Source organism: Scardinius erythrophthalmus (genome assembly GCF_964197995.2).
Source record: "Scardinius erythrophthalmus genome assembly, chromosome: 10".
Lineage (NCBI taxonomy): Eukaryota > Metazoa > Chordata > Actinopteri > Cypriniformes > Leuciscidae > Scardinius > Scardinius erythrophthalmus.
The window spans coordinates 38,498,786-38,517,968 of record NC_138230.1 but is presented as its reverse complement, the minus strand read 5'-3'; the positions used below and the strand labels follow the sequence as shown (position 1 = coordinate 38,517,968).

The following is a 19,183-nucleotide window of genomic DNA, read 5'->3' as shown; positions in this document are numbered from 1 at the left end:
TATACCACAAAATAAAAGTATGAAATGTCTATTGCGTTGCCTTACAATATGATGAGGGTAATCTAATTCATAAACAAATCGTATGAGCTGATTCTTTTAGGTGAAGCAAAAACATACAGCACAGCTAATTTAATTTAATTGATAAATAAATTACTTTATGAGACGGCCTTTTGTAGTGAATCAAAAACATACGAAATTATCATTTTTTCATCAGAAACAAATGACTCTTAAAAGCTGGCTTTTTAAATGAATAGTTTAGAATAGAAAGATTTTTTCCCTCATATGGAAGCAATATAGACATTAACAGAAATATAGCTAAATGATTTAAAAATTGAATTGAAAGGAATCAAGTTATTAAAAGAAATTAATCAAATCTATATCGACACCCAGCCCTATTTATTATTTCTGGCATAGACATTATTATAACCTTAATTTAACCAGGAAAAGAAGCACATTGAGATTAAGAATCTCTTTTATAAGAGCGTCCTGGCCAAGACTATGTTTCAATACATAACTAAAACATCTACAGCCCGATGTTTCGTTCTCCAGATCGTTTAAAACTACTTTGAAAATGTCCAATTAAACCAGTTCCCTAAGTTTCAACGTACTTTGCAAATTATTCCAGGCAGAGGGAGCAGCAAATTGAAATGCCTTTTTCCCCAATTCAGTACGCACCACTGGAACAGACAGTAAGAATAATTTTTACAGATGTAGGTATAAAGATATATACCTACATATAAATATACATAGATATATACCAAGAGATTGTAATCTCAAAGTGATTTTTTTCCCTGGTAAAATAAAAATAATAAAAATACATCTCCTGGGGCATATTCGGGGTAGCAGTAGTGCATCTGCGTTAAATTCAATATGGCGTCTAACCTGACTAAGGTCTATTGTTATGCAATGCAATGTGCAAAATTCATTTTAGCTGGAAAGATCATCTGACAAAAGTACAGTGTAACTTCACATTTATTATGAACAGCCTCCCACACTCTTCACCACAAAGTTAGCTGTGCAATTATCACTGCCATTTTCGCCATAATGATGCTTATGAATGCACTGCATGCGTAATGATCCCCACTATAGTATGAGTTCACTATACTGTACAGGGAAATGGACTCAAAACTTACAGATAATTGGTTTAAAATATGAGATCGTTCTTTTGTTCCACATATCCAAAGTGAGTTCTTACATTAACCGAAAAGATTAACATAGGGGCAAAACTTCGCTTTAATTCCTCACTGTTCACTCTGTCCATTATTACTAATTAGCTGAAGACCACGAAAACAGAGCTTATATGAATTTCTGAATGTTCTGAATCACTTCAGCCACCCAAAGTTTAAACATCTCAAACAATTTGTAGCCTTACTCAAGTGTTGCCTTACATAGACACTCTTATTCACACATACATAAACTTAACAAAGGTGGTCTTTCTTTGAGCTTCAGTCTCATGAGCATATGACAGGGAGCACAAATGGAAAAATTATTAAAGCCTTCCAAGTTTGGACTTCTATAGTCATGTGTCTGCATGCCTAAGGGCGGAAGATAAATATTAAAAAGTCTCAAAAGAATGAAAGTTGTAAAATATTCTCTCAGCAGTCAAGTTCCACCAGCTGGCTTGGTAAATATTACAGCAAGACTCCATTTAATTAGGACGGCAGAATGAAGTAGCATAGAAGTGGACATGAAATCACACACACACACACACACACAATTTCTAGATGAAGTTCCTGTCCCTGGGGCCGTAGAGGTTGACAAATGAGCCAAAAGTTTGAGAAGTTGCAGATCATTATATAGTAATCTTGGAGGACTTTGTGACATTTAATAAGACTTAGTTCTTCACCGGTCGGTTTCTTTCCAGCACTGCCCTAGGTGTGAATTCCAGTTTGTCCTTCAGGCTGAGGACCTGTGTACTGTCCTGACCGGTCAGTTCCTCTAATTTTCTATCCTCCCGTAGCTCTGCAATGCCCCTCTCTTCTCCTGGGGCATTTGGGGTGCCCCTGATAAACCACTCAAGTTGATATCCAACAGCTCCCACCACAAAGGCCACTGGGAAGGTCACATAGGGTGCATAAGTGCGCACGGCAGTCCAGATCAATGGCCACATGGTTGCAGGCTCAGAAATACACCTGAAAAAAAAAAAAAGTAATTTCAAGTTCTAGAAGGTTATTTACCTTTGGCAAGCTGACAATGTCTCATTACTCTGGTAACCGGTGCAAAATAAAAGGATTACAGATATACAAATGCTTTCATACAACCAAGGAAACAATATTGTAAATATTGTTTTTAGAGGGTAGAACTTAAGGAATCTAATGACATAAACATGATCGTGTTAATGTGTCCAACTACACACACACACACACATTGCTAGTAAATTTATATTTATATTATTCGATTATAAAAAGTCATGTAACTGTTACAAGGGTACCGGTGTCATAGCATGAGGTGTGAAATGGCGCTATAAAAATACATTAATAAGACATAATGGGTTCCTAAAAACATAGTGAGAATCCCGCTGACGGTTTAGTGCGTAATATTTCATACATTCCTTAAATCATTTGCGCGTGCGTTTATAAAATATCATGACTGTACATACCTCTAATCACTAGGCGATTCCACTTCCTGCCTCGTTGCGTCACTGTAAGCAACAATCTGATTGGCTATTTGTTTACGTCAGAATGACGTTTTAAATTCTCATTCGTTCAGGGAGAGAAAAATAAAATAAAAAATAATGCAGGATGTGCTGGTAAAGCAATGCTGACACCCAGTGACCAAGGCTGAAACACACTGCGTGGGTTTGTCCTGAAATTACAGCTTATTCTTATTTTTGAATAAGTACGAATATCAGTTTAGACACGGTTTTAGATTTTCTTTTTCTTTATTACACAAGAAAAAAGTAAAAAACAAAAACAAATGAGAGAATACTTCACAAATACAACAGATTTTTTTTTTTGTTTTATTGTAAGCAAAACAAAAAATTCACCATTTATTGTTTTATATGAAATAAATGAGCGTGGACAGTTAAGGATAGCATAAATATACAAAAAAAAAAAAAGCTTTGGAGAGAGAGAACTAAACATTTAATTTCAAGCATTCATTATCACAAGTTTTCATATTTTGGCTAATAAAAAATAAAAAAATTCACTCCCATGACAAACACCCATTAATTAGTAAATAGTGCTTGTTGCATAGCTAATGGCGTTTTATTCACATGTACCACTGATAATTTTGGCATTAGTTTAATAACTGAATTACATATGTGTGGTAGACTTTTGCGACGAGTGCTATATTTGGCTAGTTGGCAATGAACATAGTTTTCAGCTCATTGTGGTGAAACAAGGCAGAGCTGCAGTGAAAGGCACTGTTGAGAGGGTGAAGTGTCGTGCCACACATTCAGAGTCAGGTCATCTGAATTGCTCATGCAGTTCTTTACATCAGTCTGATAACTGCACTAGACAGGAAGTCTTCGTAACTCAACCTCACGTTGCCAGTCATGCCGGTGTCTTTCTCGCGGAAGGCTTGGGTCATGCTCTGGAGCTGCGTGCACACCTGAATGAAGCGGTCCAGCTGGAGAACCCCAGTCACACCGGGTGCAGAGTAACGGTTCACCAGTTCCTGAATAAACTGAGGACTCAGATTGTAGCCCATCTGAGATAATGCTGGAAGATAAGAAACACATGGGTAAATAAAAACATTACATTTACACTATACTGTTTACAAGTTTTTTTTTTTAAGAAGTCTCTTATGCTCACCAAGGCTGCATTTATTTGATAAAAAAATACAGTAAAAACAGTAATATTATGAAATCTGTTCTACTTTAATATATATTAAAATGTAATTTATTTCTGTTATGCAAAGATGAATTTTCAGCATCATTACTCAAGTCTTCATTGTCACATGATCCTTCAGAAATCATTCTAATATGATAATTTGCTGCTCAAGACACATTTATTTTTATCAATGTTGAAAAGAGTTCTGCTGCTTAATATCTTTGTGGAAACTGCAATATTTTTTTTTCAGGATTCTTTAATGAATAGAAAGTTCAAAAGAACTGCATTTATCTGAAACAGAAATATTTTGTAACATAAATCGTTTAACTGTCACTTTTGATCAATTTAATGCGTCCTTGCTTTCTTTAAAAAATAATTAAATACTAATAATAATAATGTAAAAATCTTACTGGCCCAAAACTTTTGAACAGTAGTGTACATAAAACAGGGAATTATTACATTGCTAACCTCTTGTTTGACACAAAGGTTTATGCTTTTTATTGAGTAAGCAACAAAAAAGTAGAAGAGTTTTGAAAATTAGAAGGACGTCTGCCAAACAAAGCCTATACAGGCATTCACCATGTTTTCACTACACTGTCACTAACCAGTAATCAACCATGCACTTTCAGGCTTATTCACATCTTTATAATGGCATCCACTATTTAGTTAGCCTGACGACCTGACTCTATTCAATTTTATAGAATAGCACTGTTCGTACAAAATCAATGAGGATAAAAAAAGACACTGCAAGATAACAGCTACAATTTTGAGATTATTTTAAGAGCAATTTTCCATGACGTCTCAAAAATGAAATCATCCCCACAATAATGCTGCATTAACTCGCACAGGATTAGATGAAAAAAGGGGTTTACAGCAGAGAACACAAGCTCAGTAACTGTCTTTTCCTTACAAACTCTCTGTGACTGCCACATCTTGTGTGTGTGTGGTCCTAGTAAGCCCTACATTATAGGGACAGAATGTCCCCGAAAGGAAAAAGACTTCGGATATTGCCATATTTTTGGGGACATTCATTTTTGGTCCCCATCGGGAAAACAGATTATTATTATTTTGGAAAATCTAAAAATACAGAAAGTTTTCTGTGATGGATAGGTTTAAGGGAAGGGTTAGGGAAGAGAATACATAGTTTGTACAGTATGAAAATGATTATGTCTATGGAATGTACCTCTAAAACATGAAAACCCAATGTGTGTGTGTGTGTGTGTGTGTGTGTGTGAGAGTACAGGTTTGTAAACCAGAGGGCCAAATGTCCTCACTTATATACTGAAATATTATGACAACCGACTGACTAGTGAGGATATTTTACAGGTCCTCACTAATTTAAAAGTCCAAAACGTGTTTTTATTAAAATATAGTGTTTTGCACATTGCGTGATGGGTGGGTTTAGGGGTAGGGGTTGGGTTAGGCCATAGAAAATATAATTAAATGAACTGAAATCAATGGAAGTCATGATGAAATATGCAATTTCCTCACTAATATAGTCAAACAAATGTGTGTGTGTGGTTCAAGCATACCCTACGTTATTGGGAAAAAATGTCCCCACAAAGATGGCAAACCCTTCCATATTTAAACAAATGTGTTCTTTCCTGGAAATGTTATTAATTTAAGGTATTTGTAATTATGATTAACTATGATTAGTAAACACATTATTCTCTTTGCAAAAAACAAATATAAGTGAAATGCTACTGTATGTGAATCACATAAAATGCTTTGAGAAAATATACATACAAACATGTTAGCTGATGAAAGCAGTGGAAACTTCCTGTGGTTAGATTTAGGTTTTGATTACCAAATCTAAAAGTAATACCAGTACTAAGTGCCAAATGTGAGTAAAAATACATTTTCACAAGTAAATAAAAATACTAGCAACTGGCTGTTAGGTTTATTAAGAGCTACAACACAATATGTGGTCTATATAAAATTGTTAGAATGATAATCTGACACTGCTGTAAATTAGAAGAACTGATTAAATAATTCAGTTGGTGATTTTCATCTAGAATTCCATGTGGAGATAGTCCAAACCAGACCAAACTTAATCTTTTAAGATTGAACATTAGTCTGGGGAGTCTTGCTCTGTATTTTCTATTGCACAAGAGGCGTGATCAACGGGCATAGTTCAAATGACTCTGTACGCAATTGGATAGTCCTTCAACCAATCAGACCAACGATCCAGGTGACGTACTTTGCAGTGAAAACCCCAGGCAGGAAATGTGTCAACAAACGTGTTGGTTTGGAGCATTGATCAGCGGTTTGCAGAAGCAGCAATGGCTTCGAGCGATTTTTGCAGGTTGTGCATAAAAAAAACATGAAAGTGAGTGGTATTTACTAGGGCTGTAGCTATCGATTATTTTAGTAATCGAGTATTCTATGGATTATTCCATCGATTAATCGAGTAATCGGATAAATGGTGGTAATAAAATAGATCCAAGTGAACAACAGCCTTTAAAATGACTTAAAAATACAAATAGGCAACACTTTACAATATGGTTCATTAGTTAACTACCTTCCACAGCATTTATTAGTCTTAGTTAATATTAATTTCAACATTTACTGATACATTACTAAAATCAAAGGTTGTATGTTAACATTAATGTACTGTGAACTAACATGAACAAAAAATTAAACTAACATTAACAAAGATTAATAAATACAGTTACAAATGTATTGTTTATTGTTAGTTCATGTTGGTTAATACATTAACTAATGTTAACTAATGAACCTTATTGTTAAGTGTTACCTAAATATATAGGCTTATAACAAGCAATAATTATTTGTTCAAATAAAGTATCATGGGTTTTATTAAACAACCCTGTTAAAATACTTAATGTAAAATAAATTATATAAACTAATATAAATATAACTTATGTACATTACGTTAAAAAATTTCCGCAGAGAGTGCCAACGGCCTATGGTTACACGAAGGCATGATCAAATCCTTGTTTAATATTGACCAAACTAAATTTAATTCAAATGTAAACTCAAATTCAAGTGTCCTAAAAAATAGGCTGAAAAATGGGGGGGTCGTCTTATATTCGCGATATAGACAAAATCACGGGGGAAAGGGAGAAAGAACAACAGAATTAATATGAAATAGTGACTGAAACGCGACTCATTAAGACAAAACCAGCTCTCCCTTCCAAGATGTTAATCTGCACCAAAATCCTGATAATCGAGCCGTTAACTGAATTAAAACGCTGGTCCTCTCTGTTGTGCGAGCGAGCGAGCGAGAGACAGAGAGAGAGAGAGGTGCGCGCGTGCTGGAAGAGAGAAAATGAATTACCACAGCATTTTTCAAATAAAATTATTTTCTGTTGAAAACCAGATTTTTTCCACAAAAAAATCTCCTTTTGTCCCAAAAATAAGTCTGGAAAATGTGGAGGTCGTCTTATATTCAGGGTCGTCTTATAGTAGGGTATATACGGTATTCTCCTGTGTTGGCGTAGATTTACAAATTAGTTGCGTTATGAATCTTGTGAAACTGCGCACACTGCGTGCAGATGAACATTATAAGCCACACAAATTCACAGCATGCAAAGATGGAGTTTGAGAAACCCGAGACGCTGACACGCATATAAATGATGACAGTGCAATGAAACGCGCGCCAGAAGTTTTGCGTTCCCTAATGCACATTATTGGAAACCTAAACAAAAGCACATGCAGAGACCGAGTATGTGTGGAGCAGCGTTTACTGTGAACGGAGCTGAGGTACTTTTAACACAATCTGCACGCATGTAAATAATTAAAGCGTCGTGCTTCTCTGTGAAAAAAAAAAATATATATATATTTCGCATATTTTTAACTAAATCACAGCCTTTGTGATTTCATGATAGTACTATGCTATAATATGATTGTAAATGGTTTTAAATAGATCGCGTAGCCTTAGAAAACAGTGTAATAATGCGGTTCATATGTATTCTCTGTGGAAAGCGCCACTTCCGGTATTTTGCCGGTTACTCGACACAGGTAAATTGCAATCGAGGATTTTTTTAAATCGAGTACTCGACTTTAATCGAGGAATCGTTCCAGCCCTGGTATTTACACCCTCTCGAGCGATTTGTTTAAGCCATTGAGCATCATTGAGAGGTTAACCCCCTGAGGTCGGCTGTCGCGCCGGCGCGATAGGCTCGTTTTTTTCCGTATGAGTGCAAAAAAATAATAAAAAAAAAATAATAATTTTTATCTTATATGCTTGTGTTATACATCAATCGATCCTGTTTAGTGTGTATTTTTTTTGTGTATGCTCATAATAAAAACAAAGTGTTGTGCTTTTTGCCAAATAAAGAAAAATAAACATGATGCGAGTTCTGCCTACTCTCCGTCAGTGAAGTCAATTCTGAAACGCGTCCGAAAATGAACTGTAACTCAGCGAATACTCAGTCAAACAGGCATACAGTCACACAGGCATGAAGCTTGAATTTTCTTCTTTTAAATGAAGTATTTTTTATGAAAAACAAATATTCACAGTTTATGTAATATGTATGCAAAGAGAGAGATGTCAGTCGTTCTCATCTCAGCTAATTAAGTTTTAATGTGCTCCGCCCACGGAGAGCGCACGCTATTCAAACGCAAATGTGAGGCGATCCAAACAAACCTGTGAAACGCCCACATCAGCTGGATAACACACCGCGAGTTCACTTTCAGACTTATGTACTTTACGATGCTGTGAGGAATAATACTATCTTGATAATAATCCTGCAAAAATTTAGCTCAGAAGATCTGGAAGTATCATTTCGAGGAGCAAACGGATCCCGCTGAGGAATTAGGTCAGTTCTGTTTGCTTTGTTCTAATCTGAATGAATGAACGCACAGATGCGTGCTGTTGTGGAGCTACAGCTGGCAAAAATACTGTTTAAATATGAATTGCGTTTCTGTGTATGAATGAATGAACGAACGAACGCACAGATGCGCGCTGTTGTGGAGCTACTACAGCTGGCAAAAATACTGTTTAAATAATATGAATCGCGTTTGAATGAATGAACGCACAGATGCGCGCTGTTGTGGAGCTACTACAGCTGGCAAAAATACTGTTTAAATAATATGAATCGCGTTTGAATGAATGAACGCAAAGATGCGTGCTGTTGTGGAGCTACTACAGCTGGCAAAAATACTGTTTAAATAATATGAATCGCGTTTGAATGAATGAACGCACAGATGCGCGCTGTTGTGGAGCTACTACAGCTGGCAAAAATACTGTTTAAATAATATGAATCGCGTTTGAATGAATGAACGCACAGATGCGCGCTGTTGTGGAGCTACTACAGCTGGCAAAAATACTGTTTAAATAATATGAATCGCGTTTGAATGAATGAACGCAAAGATGCGTGCTGTTGTGGAGCTACTACAGCTGGCAAAAATACTGTTTAAATAATATGAATCGCGTTTGAATGAATGAACGCACAGATGCGCGCTGTTGTGGAGCTACTACAGCTGGCAAAAATACTGTTTAAATAATATGAATCGCGTTTGAATGAATGAACGCAGAGATGCGTGCTGTTGTGGAGCTACTACAGCTGGCAAAAATACTGTTTAAATATGAATTGCGTTTCTGTGTATGAATGAATGAACAAACGAATGCACAGATGCGCGCTGTTGTGGAGCTACTACAGCTGGCAAAAATACTGTTTTAATATGAATCGCGAATACAAAGAAAGATTACACTGGAAATATTGTTACAATTTTAAATGTTGTTGTAATTGTATAACCTTAATTGTATATAAAAAAAATATATATATATATATAAGGATAGATGTAAACAAAATCTTAAAAGGTCATTATAAGCCTTCTCTTTAAATAATTTTATTATGCTTTATTAGTGACACATTTGGGAAGAGAATATATTCCAAATCTGAAAATACAGTATGAGAACAATTAACTGCACAATTACTAGAAATGTTTACCTTGGATATTGTACAATTTGCAAGCAAAATTTGTGGAAAAAAACAACAAACCAGTTATATATTGTCCTTGCATTTTTGTGGCTCATTCACACACCTGAATGAAAGGCTCATTACGTATGCAGCCTCATTATGCGGGCCCCATTGACTCCACAGGTGTGAATCACGCCCACCCGCATATGGCCTTTCCAAACAAAAAGTGTTTTACAAGATTTAAATCAATGTATTGTGTTATGTGAATGATTAGGCAGGATGATTTTCACATAATTTTGAAGAAAAAATTCTAGGCAACGTCATCCATTTGTCAAAAGTCTTATTTACATATATTTAGAATGTGTTTTATGGCCTTATTTCAGAAACTTTAGTTTTTTGTTTTTGAAAAAACCATGCATAAACATTATTCTATCAAAAATACAAACATGTACATGCAAGTTGTTCATATATTATGGTAGCCCTGTTTGTGCTAAATAGAGTGAATTTACACCTTTGCCATTAATATGTTTATAAGCAACTGAAAAAAGCACAAATGTCAGGGCATGTCAGAACATCTCAAGGACCCCAAAAACCCCTCAGACCCCAGAGGGTTAAAAGGAATTGGATTGGATTAAACCCGCCAATAGCGCGCCAGGTAGATAAGCCAGTTTGCGATTGGTCCCCGCAAATTTGTAACGGAAGCAGGATAGAAGAATGTACAGGTTTCCAGCCTGAGCTGCAGGGCGAAATCAAATCGCTGATGGATCAGGTTGGGTTTACCCGGTCTAATGTGGAGATACTCTACTGTTCAAAAGTTTGTTTTGTAAAGAATTTAATACTTTTATTCTAAAAAAAATTATTCTAATCAGTGCTTAGTGACTACAACTGTTGTCGCAACAGTGTATCATGTGGCCTTAACTGCCAACGTGTTGTCTTGGGTCCTTTTTGACCTCTAATTTACTCACCCTGGTGCATCTCATTGTTGTTAATTGATCCCGATCGGTCCCGGTCGAACTGTTGGAACATTGCCCTCCACTGCTGCAGAAACATCCACAGTGCAGAGAAACCATAGACATCTACGCGTCCAGATTTGGTCTTGTCAAACATATCTGGAAATGAAGACAAAGCACTGATTCCTTCTTCAACTTCCTTTGGCACTGGAGATGTCATCAGATGACTTCTATTTTTGAATTGTTTTTTGACATTGCAGCATTCTGAATTTAGTTATATTGTGATACAAGCATCCATTCAATAATTTAGCCGCTGTCAGGAGGGTTATGTTAACAATGGCAGCACTCACTGAGCATCATAATGCAGGTTTCGTCATTGAAACTGGAGTTGTTGGAATTCATGAGCGCTTGCTTCAGCTCTTTTCCGTTAATGTAGCCACTATGATCTGTGTCCACAGAAGAAAACCACTGGTAGGCCTCAGGGTTCACACCGGGAGGAATGTTACCTACAACATGAAAACGGCCTGCATTAGTGAGTTAGATGCAAATTAATTTCCAACATATTCCAACATGATATAATTCATTCAGTTAAAAACTGATCACTTAACTATAGTTAACCACAGGTCAAAACAGTATTAAGAAATGAAACAATAACTCAAAAAGATTATTTTTGGTGTATACTCAAATTTTTTTTGGACAGACAAAACAAGGATACAAAGAAAATAAATAAATAGCTAATTTATATTCACATGTGGTATCTGCTATTTACTGAATGGAGCAGTTTCAGATGCAGCATATGCCTAAATGCACAAAAGATTGTTCATTACTTGCAAAATGACAGTAGGACGATGATGAGAACAAGCAGTCCTATAGGTCGGATTTGAAAAACATCTTGGAAATGGGCCCAGTGTGAACAAGCCTAGCTTGTCAGTGATATGTCATCTTGGTCCCAAGAGGGACAAGAATAAGTTGTGCAATTTGGTGAAGCGCAGACGGTCACTGTATCCCTCGGGAGGGATAAGCACTGTTCAGAGGACAGTCTTTGAATTTGACAGACTTTCCCACAGGACATTACAGAATACTTACCGACATAAACGCAGAAGGACACATACACACGAACCCCTTCGCTCAGAATTACCACACTCATCACTCTAATTCTCCTGTGGGCACATTCTGTACCAGATCAGTACAAGCTGCTTCTGCCATCCTGCAGTGTCTCAGCATCAGTCATTCAGTGAGGGGCATGTGACACAGCTGCAGTGCAGGAGGATCAAGGACCTTGTCTGCAGCACCTTCATAAATTCCTGTCTTTCGTATTTTATTCACAGCCCTCGGCCACTGCATGCCTGATGGAACGGCATCGGCTCGCGCTGTCTTAGCTGCCAACCCTGACACTCAGACATCATCAGTCAAATCAGCCCAGAGCTGCTGCCTACCACTCCTGAGACCATGTTGAAAAATTCACCTGCTGGACCAACATCTATTACGGTGCATTTGAAGATGTATGAAGCTGTGGAAAACATTCTGATAAAAAAAGTAACTGCATTCCTATTCCTCCAGTCTATTAGCCAAAAGGTGAGAAATTAACATGATATACACTACCATTTAAAAGTGTTTTAATGTTTTGAAAGGAGTCTCTTGTGCTCATCAATGCTGCATTTATTCATTTAAATTTATTCAAGTGTTAATTTAAAATGTACAAAAAAAACTTTTAATATTAATATTGCAACTTTTAATTTTATGAACTTAAATAATATTAACTTTAAATTTTATATATATTTAATTTATACTTGTGATGTCAAAGCTGAATTTTCAGCATCATTACTCCAGTCTTCAGTGTCACATGATCCTTCAGAAATCATTCTGCTGATTTGATGCTCAATAAGCCTTTATTATTATCAATGTTGTAAACAGTTGCTGCTTAATATTTATGTAGGATTCTTTGATGAACATCGGTTCAAAAGAACAACATACATTTATTTGAAATAGAACTCATATGTCTTTACTGTCACTTTTGATTATTTTAATGCATCCTTGCTGAATAAAGGTATTAATTTATTAAAAAAAAAAGAAAAGGAAAAAAAGCTTGAGTGTCCTTTTTCTACACACAAACACACACATTTGCATACATAAATAATTTTGTAATATATTTATATATATGCTCCTAATATACTCTAACCAACTAAAATGAAATAGAGTTACACATCTCTAACCTGCAGGTGCCTGCTGACTATATGGTCCTCTCTGGGGTTGTCCATAACCTCCGTATGGACCACCAGGAGCTTGGCCCCCACCGTACGCCGCTCCGGGTCCAGGTTGACCATGAGATCCGTATGGAGCCCCTCCACCATACTGTTGCCCAGGAGCGGCACTGCCATAATGTGAACCATACTGTCCACCAGCAGGACCACCTCCATACGGCGCCCCTGGAGAGGGGTGGCGTTGGGGAGCGTTACCACCTGGTCCCGGATAACCCTTTGAAAAACAAATAAGGAAAAGCTTGTATTGGGGAAATGTTTGTATGAAACATCAACAGAGAATCAGCTGTGGCCCATAACAAAGGCAACTATGTCACTAAAACAATAAATAAAGGATTATAATTAAAATGAAAAGTTAGGTGAATATGTACATTCTGTCATCATTTACTCACCCTCAAATTGTACCGCATGACTAAATCTCTTACATGGGTGGAACACTAAAAGGTATATTATTATTATACCGATATTTGTATAATAATTATAGTATATATATAGGAACTATGGTTACACTTTATTTTAGGGAGAAATAGTTACATTGTACTTAAATAAGTACTGAGTAATATTAATGAACTACATGTACAGTACTTACTATAGAGTTATGGTTAGAGTTAGGGTTTGGTTTAGGGTTACATATAACAGTTTTATAGTAAGTACATGTAGTAACATGTCACCTTAAAAAGTGTTACTGGAACTATTTTAGGAAGAATTATATATTCAATCACCATTCACTTTCAATGCACGCTTTTCCATTCAATGAAAGTGATTGGTGACTGAGACTGTCTAACATCATCTCTTCTGTTACGGAAGGCAAAGTTCGGACCATGACATGGTACTGAGTCATACTGGTAATCTCATAATTCTTTTATTTAGATTTTACAGCAGTAACAATAACTGCGGGTTATGGTGGATGGTGGCAAAAGGGTATAACGTTACAGTGGCTAACGTTAACGTTAAACCCAAAAGTGACACATTTCGATTTAGCATCTTTGTTGAATGACATTAATCGAGATAAAGATGTAAAACACATAATAATTTCATTTAATGTGATAAACTACTGACCAACACGCAATTAACACACACAAAAACATAATTTGAAAGTATTTCAAATCAGAGTAACGTTAGCTACAGGGCTAACTGGCTAACTTAGCCTGTTAAAAAGCCTGTTTTAGGCGATTACGCGATCACAAATATGCATAATTTCCCTGTACACCAAACACTAAGAGTTTAGACCGTGAGACAAATATGAAATAATTATAAAAACATTACATATACATATAAATATTAAAAAAGGCTAAACCCGGAAGAAAGATTTTACCTGTCCGTAATAACTCATTCCGCGGAGAATCTTTCTTTAGCAAATGGAGCGATCGGGCTGTATTTAATAAGACCCGCCTCTTGAAGCTGATTGGTTCGCTATCACGTTTGTCAAAGGCGCAGCTTCATATTTTCCCATCACATTGGTTAAAACAATGGAAAACTGCTCATCATCGTAGAAACTTTGAGTCACTGTTCACGTGGTGTTTTGTTTAACCATATTTATGAAGGGTGGATAGAGTTTTTATATTGAGGTAAGAGCGTGATTTATGTAGCCATTTGTAATATACCATTAGGATGTAATGTAACTAGGCTACATGACATCTCTTGGCTTTGAGCAGCTGCCTTCATATAGGCCTATTGGAGACCAGGGCTAGTTGTCACAACTTTTACTCATGTAAATATTCCTTCATTTCTGTCAGTTTCTGTACAGACATAGGCTATAGCCTACCGAATCGGCTACAACAATAACTAAAGTTTCCATTATTGGACAGAAAGAAATGAACATTCAATAAATATATTGTTACACTCACATGTAGATAATGTTGAATTCTTATTAGGCAATTTAATCCATTATTTAAAGAGTTAACTTGTTACATGATCTCTGTATATAAATAGGCCTGATCATTATTTATTATCCTTATAATTTTTTTTTATGAACTATTTTCTGTGCCATTTTTAATGCCAATGCAAGGGATATCATTTGTTACAACATGCCCCAATAGTCAAACTATCTGGGGTTAATATTGTCATAGTCACGTGCCATTAAAAGACTTATACTGCAAAATTCACGATTATATTGTTTTCGAACATATATTTATGTGTCCGCAGTGTGTAGACTACACAACCCTATGTGGTAAACATTCATCCACTCCGTTTGTTATTGAACCAATGTCTCAAAATGAGCCGTTCAGGAATGCGCTCCAACATGATGTCACATTGGAACAGGTTCCGTCCATGACTGGCGACGCTATCTGACCTATTAACTTTGATTTTTTTCCCCAGTTTAACTAGTTTATCCTCACCAGAGCCCAAACCAGTTAAGTGAGTAAACCAGTTAATCTCCTTGCCAGAGCATTTAACAGCAGCATTCAAGTAAGAAATGCATTCTTATTAAAGCTACTAATTCAGTCAAGAGCAGTGAATGATTTTCTGTTTTTCTTTCATTGTTTAACAGAATATGCAGCGAACACATTATTTTTAAGAACATTGCATACACCGAAATATACAGAGGATTTACAGTATACTCACTGTTAGTCTTAGCAGCATCAGATTATCCGGGGAATAACATTAAATGAATGAACACAAATTCTATACTTTAATTTTTCAGTTTTAAAAAAGGTATGTAAAATAATCTACAATCTTGACACCATTAATCATAACTTCTGAGTATTAAATGTGGATGAAGCTTTCAGTTACTCTTAAATAGCTCTCACCAGTACAATGCCGTCATCATGAAAATAATCAATGGTGTTACTAAAATATAAATATTACTAAAATAACCTATGCTTTTCAGCATTATTTTAAACAGTGAAATTATTACACAAAACAATTCACACAGCAACAAAGTAATTAAGTACTCATACACTCTCCAAATTAAGAGACATAACTGATTTAAGTCAAACTAATACACAATAATGATGCGATGTAGTACTTCGTAGTATAGGCTAGTAGTACTTTACTTTGAAATATGTGCAGCTAATGTTGTTGAATTGGGATATGAAAGCATGGTTTCTGTAAACAATATACATTAAGCATTTTTGTTTTTTTGAGAGAAAATCATGAAGGTATTCATAAAGTATAAAGACATCCCAGTTCCCAAGGTTAGTTGGCCTTCTGTCCATCTTTTAAGGGTGTCTGAGCATAAGCTGTAAAGTCAATGTTTTGTAGTTGATCTCAGACTTTAATAAGAGTGGGCACTTATTAATTTACTGTATTGGGCCAGGGACAGAAATGGATGCTCACTGTGTTCTCATCCCACCAAGTTGTTATATTTTATGTACACTAGGGAGCAGTGTGCTCCTTTAGTGAATGAGACTCAAAAATACCATCGTAATGGCCTTCTCATTTGAAATCATTACATTAAAAAGGACACTCCGAATTACTCATAGATAAGTCATTGTCACAGGAAAAAGTCCTTAAAATATTTTAAATGCAATTTTCCTTTGGTGTATTGGCATGATTGAATTATCTACAATACCGGCCAATTCCCAACATGTCCAATACTGTTTATCACACTTGCTTGTTCCAGAATCAGAGTTCAGACCATTATTTGTTCGGTCGTGAATCCTTTTCATCTTCTGCGGCTTTTGCCTTTTCCAAGTTGACGATGTTCTGGGTGGATGAGGCTGTTGGATCCACTCTTGTGTATTTAAGGTTCATTTTCAAGTCTCTCTGTCTGCGCAAGCATTTGCGAATTTTGTTGTTAATCAGGTAGAATATCTCACAGATACACATGAAGATGCACACAGAGGAGGAGACCACCATAAAGATGGTGAAGATTTTCTTCTCTGTAGGACGGGAGATGTAGCAGTCAACAGTATTTGGACAAGGCAATTCAGTGCATTTGGTAACATTTGGCATGTCGAAATGATAAAGGTAGTACAAAATATAGAGGAAGCCTGCATCGAAGCCAGCTTTGAACAGCAGGCTGAGTATGTAGGTGTACCACAGGCCTCCACGCTTCCTCCCAGGGTTGGCGTACAGGTGGTGACCCTCATGGAGAGTGGTGTACTTCTCATCCTTCATTTCACGATACTTGACGTGAGCCACCACCATGAGAGATGGGCACGTGATGAAAATGAGCTGTAAAGCCCATAGACGGATGTGGGAGATGGGAAAAAATTTGTCGTAGCAGACGTTAGTACAACCCGGCTGGGCGGTGTTGCAGATGAAGTCTTTCTGTTCATCGTTCCACACCTGTTGAACAGCCACCACAAACACCAGGATTCGGAAGATGAACACCATGGATAGCCAGACGCGGCCAAACACGGTGGAGTATTGGCTGACCCCGCCGAGCAGGACTTGCAGAGACATCCAGTTCATTTCGGCAGGTGTCTTACTCATACCAGGGTATGAGTCCTACAAACAAATAAATAAATCATACAAAAGAGCAGGTTTTTCAGTGGCAATATCTGAATGCACCAAATCAGTTATGGTTACCAAATATAGTTTTTTTTTTAGAATACATTTTAAGTTATTTAATATTAAATATCTGAATGAATGAATGAATGAGGCATTTATATAGCCTCATATATAAATGCCTCATTAATTCAAATATTAAATTGTGCATTGCTTATTTTCTCTATTTTGACATTATCTAACGCTCACTCAAAGGTCATTTTTTAAAACAAGAATAATTCAAAAATACTGTGAAATATAATCTATAGCAAATTTCTAAATGAATAATACTTTTTCATATATTTTGTGATGCAAGTGACATGATGAATTAAAACAACTGATTTTAGTTTTCATGTTTTAATATGCAATTATTTAAATAAAATGTTATAAAATCTTAATCTCAGACATTTATGAATTATTTGCCATAACAATGTTTTAAAAATTATTGGCTTATCAGTATTGGCCAGAATTTTAATATCAGGGTATATCAGAGACTGATTTAATGCAGATAATATATAATAATAATAATAATAATAATACATCAATTGTATTATAGAATATTATGAAAGCAAATTTTATTATTTCAAAGTTGTCTTAATTAAATGGATGCTTGATTTAGACAGTATTTACTCAACTTTCATTTCAAAATAAATAAATAAGATTATTGGACGATTCCAGTAATCATAAAATGGCCAAATACTGGAAAATAAATCAGCCTTGTTGATATATTGGCCATCACTAATCCATTCAATATATTTTTTCCTTGATGTGAGTTTTTGCTTTCTGTTAACAAATTAAAGTGTGTGTATATGTATGTATGTATGTATGTATGTATGTCTAATACTTTAATTTTGGTAATTTATAAAAAGAATATGAGCTATAAATATTTCCAAAATCCCCCTATACTAAATATCCACTTTCTCTCTCTCTCTCTCTCTCTCTCTCTCTCTCTCTCTCTCTCTCTCTCTCTCTCTCTCTCTCTCTCTCTCACTTTCAATATTTTATTTGGAATCAGAATGGCTTCTTAAGGATTAAGTTGACAGAGCTGGAAATAACAGCCGTGAATAACAATATTTAACGCTATTGTGTTTTCCCCCACATTTATGAAGACATTCACATGACACGGATTCCACGTCAAGAAGATGCAATTAAATAGTTTCTAAAAGAAGCTGTGAGATGCAAATCAATTTTTGGAGGCTTTCATTTGATTATTTTCCAGCAGCCAATAGCAAGCAGTGTTTTTAAACAATATCAATAAATTTGCAGTTTATGTATTTAATTGTACTTCAGTTAATTATCATTATTTGACATTCAAGGTCTGCATAGCATTCACAATAATGTATTTACCATTGAATGTTTCACCATTGCTCGAAACACTATTAAAATAGTTTACAGTGTGGATAACCTGTTGTATTCAGAAAACTCAGTATAGCCAGGAGTCTATTACTATTACTATTACTATTACTATTTACAGTTAGACAGCAGATATTACTGTCTAGAGCGACTTACAAAATGCACTTTAGTTTAACTTTAAGTTAAAGTGTATAATTTAAAACGTACTAATACAAATATTTTTTTGGTAAATATAACTTATGTGAGTTATGATCCCTATCATAGCAACAAACAACCTATTTAGTTTGAGCAGAAATAAATCAAATATGTCCTTACCTTTTGGGGTCTGAGAGTTATGAGGCTTTTGTTCTTCACTGGAATCAAAAGGAAAAGTTCTTCCTGTTAGACATTCTGTACATACTTGATTTTGTTGAAGAGCTGTGCCCAATCATGTCAATGACTCACCCGAGTTAACCTTAAATGAAACCAAATGAAACAATGAAACTTTAATGAAACATCAGTGAAGGGTTTGCTATTGTAATTAGTTTTGT

At 35.7% G+C, this 19,183-nt stretch overlaps 3 protein-coding genes across 3 annotated transcripts; all 3 read right to left on the bottom strand.

Annotated features, from left to right (window-relative positions):
* Positions 1 to 956: 956 nt before the first annotated feature.
* On the bottom strand, positions 957 to 2,110 carry smim12 (small integral membrane protein 12; the record flags this gene model as incomplete). Its single annotated transcript, XM_081377644.1, has 1 exon — positions 957 to 2,110. One exon carries the CDS (start codon positions 2,108 to 2,110, stop codon positions 1,835 to 1,837), a length of 276 nt encoding a protein of 91 aa, XP_081233770.1. The 3' UTR covers positions 957 to 1,834.
* Positions 957 to 14,317, bottom strand: pef1 (penta-EF-hand domain containing 1). Its single transcript, XM_081377643.1, has 6 exons — positions 14,182 to 14,317; positions 12,822 to 13,083; positions 10,959 to 11,114; positions 10,624 to 10,767; positions 2,600 to 3,662; positions 957 to 2,132 (listed from the first exon to the last, which is right to left on the bottom strand). The coding sequence occupies exons 1-5, from the start codon at positions 14,197 to 14,199 to the stop codon at positions 3,433 to 3,435; spliced, it is 810 nt and encodes a 269-aa protein (XP_081233769.1). The 5' UTR covers positions 14,200 to 14,317; the 3' UTR covers positions 957 to 2,132; positions 2,600 to 3,432.
* Positions 14,318 to 15,780: 1,463 nt separating this feature from the next.
* Positions 15,781 to 19,001, bottom strand: gjb9b (gap junction protein beta 9b). Its single transcript, XM_081375998.1, has 2 exons — positions 18,969 to 19,001; positions 15,781 to 17,261 (listed from the first exon to the last, which is right to left on the bottom strand). The coding sequence occupies exon 2, from the start codon at positions 17,244 to 17,246 to the stop codon at positions 16,449 to 16,451; it is 798 nt and encodes a 265-aa protein (XP_081232124.1). The 5' UTR covers positions 17,247 to 17,261; positions 18,969 to 19,001; the 3' UTR covers positions 15,781 to 16,448.
* Between the last annotated feature and the right edge of the window lie 182 nt (positions 19,002 to 19,183).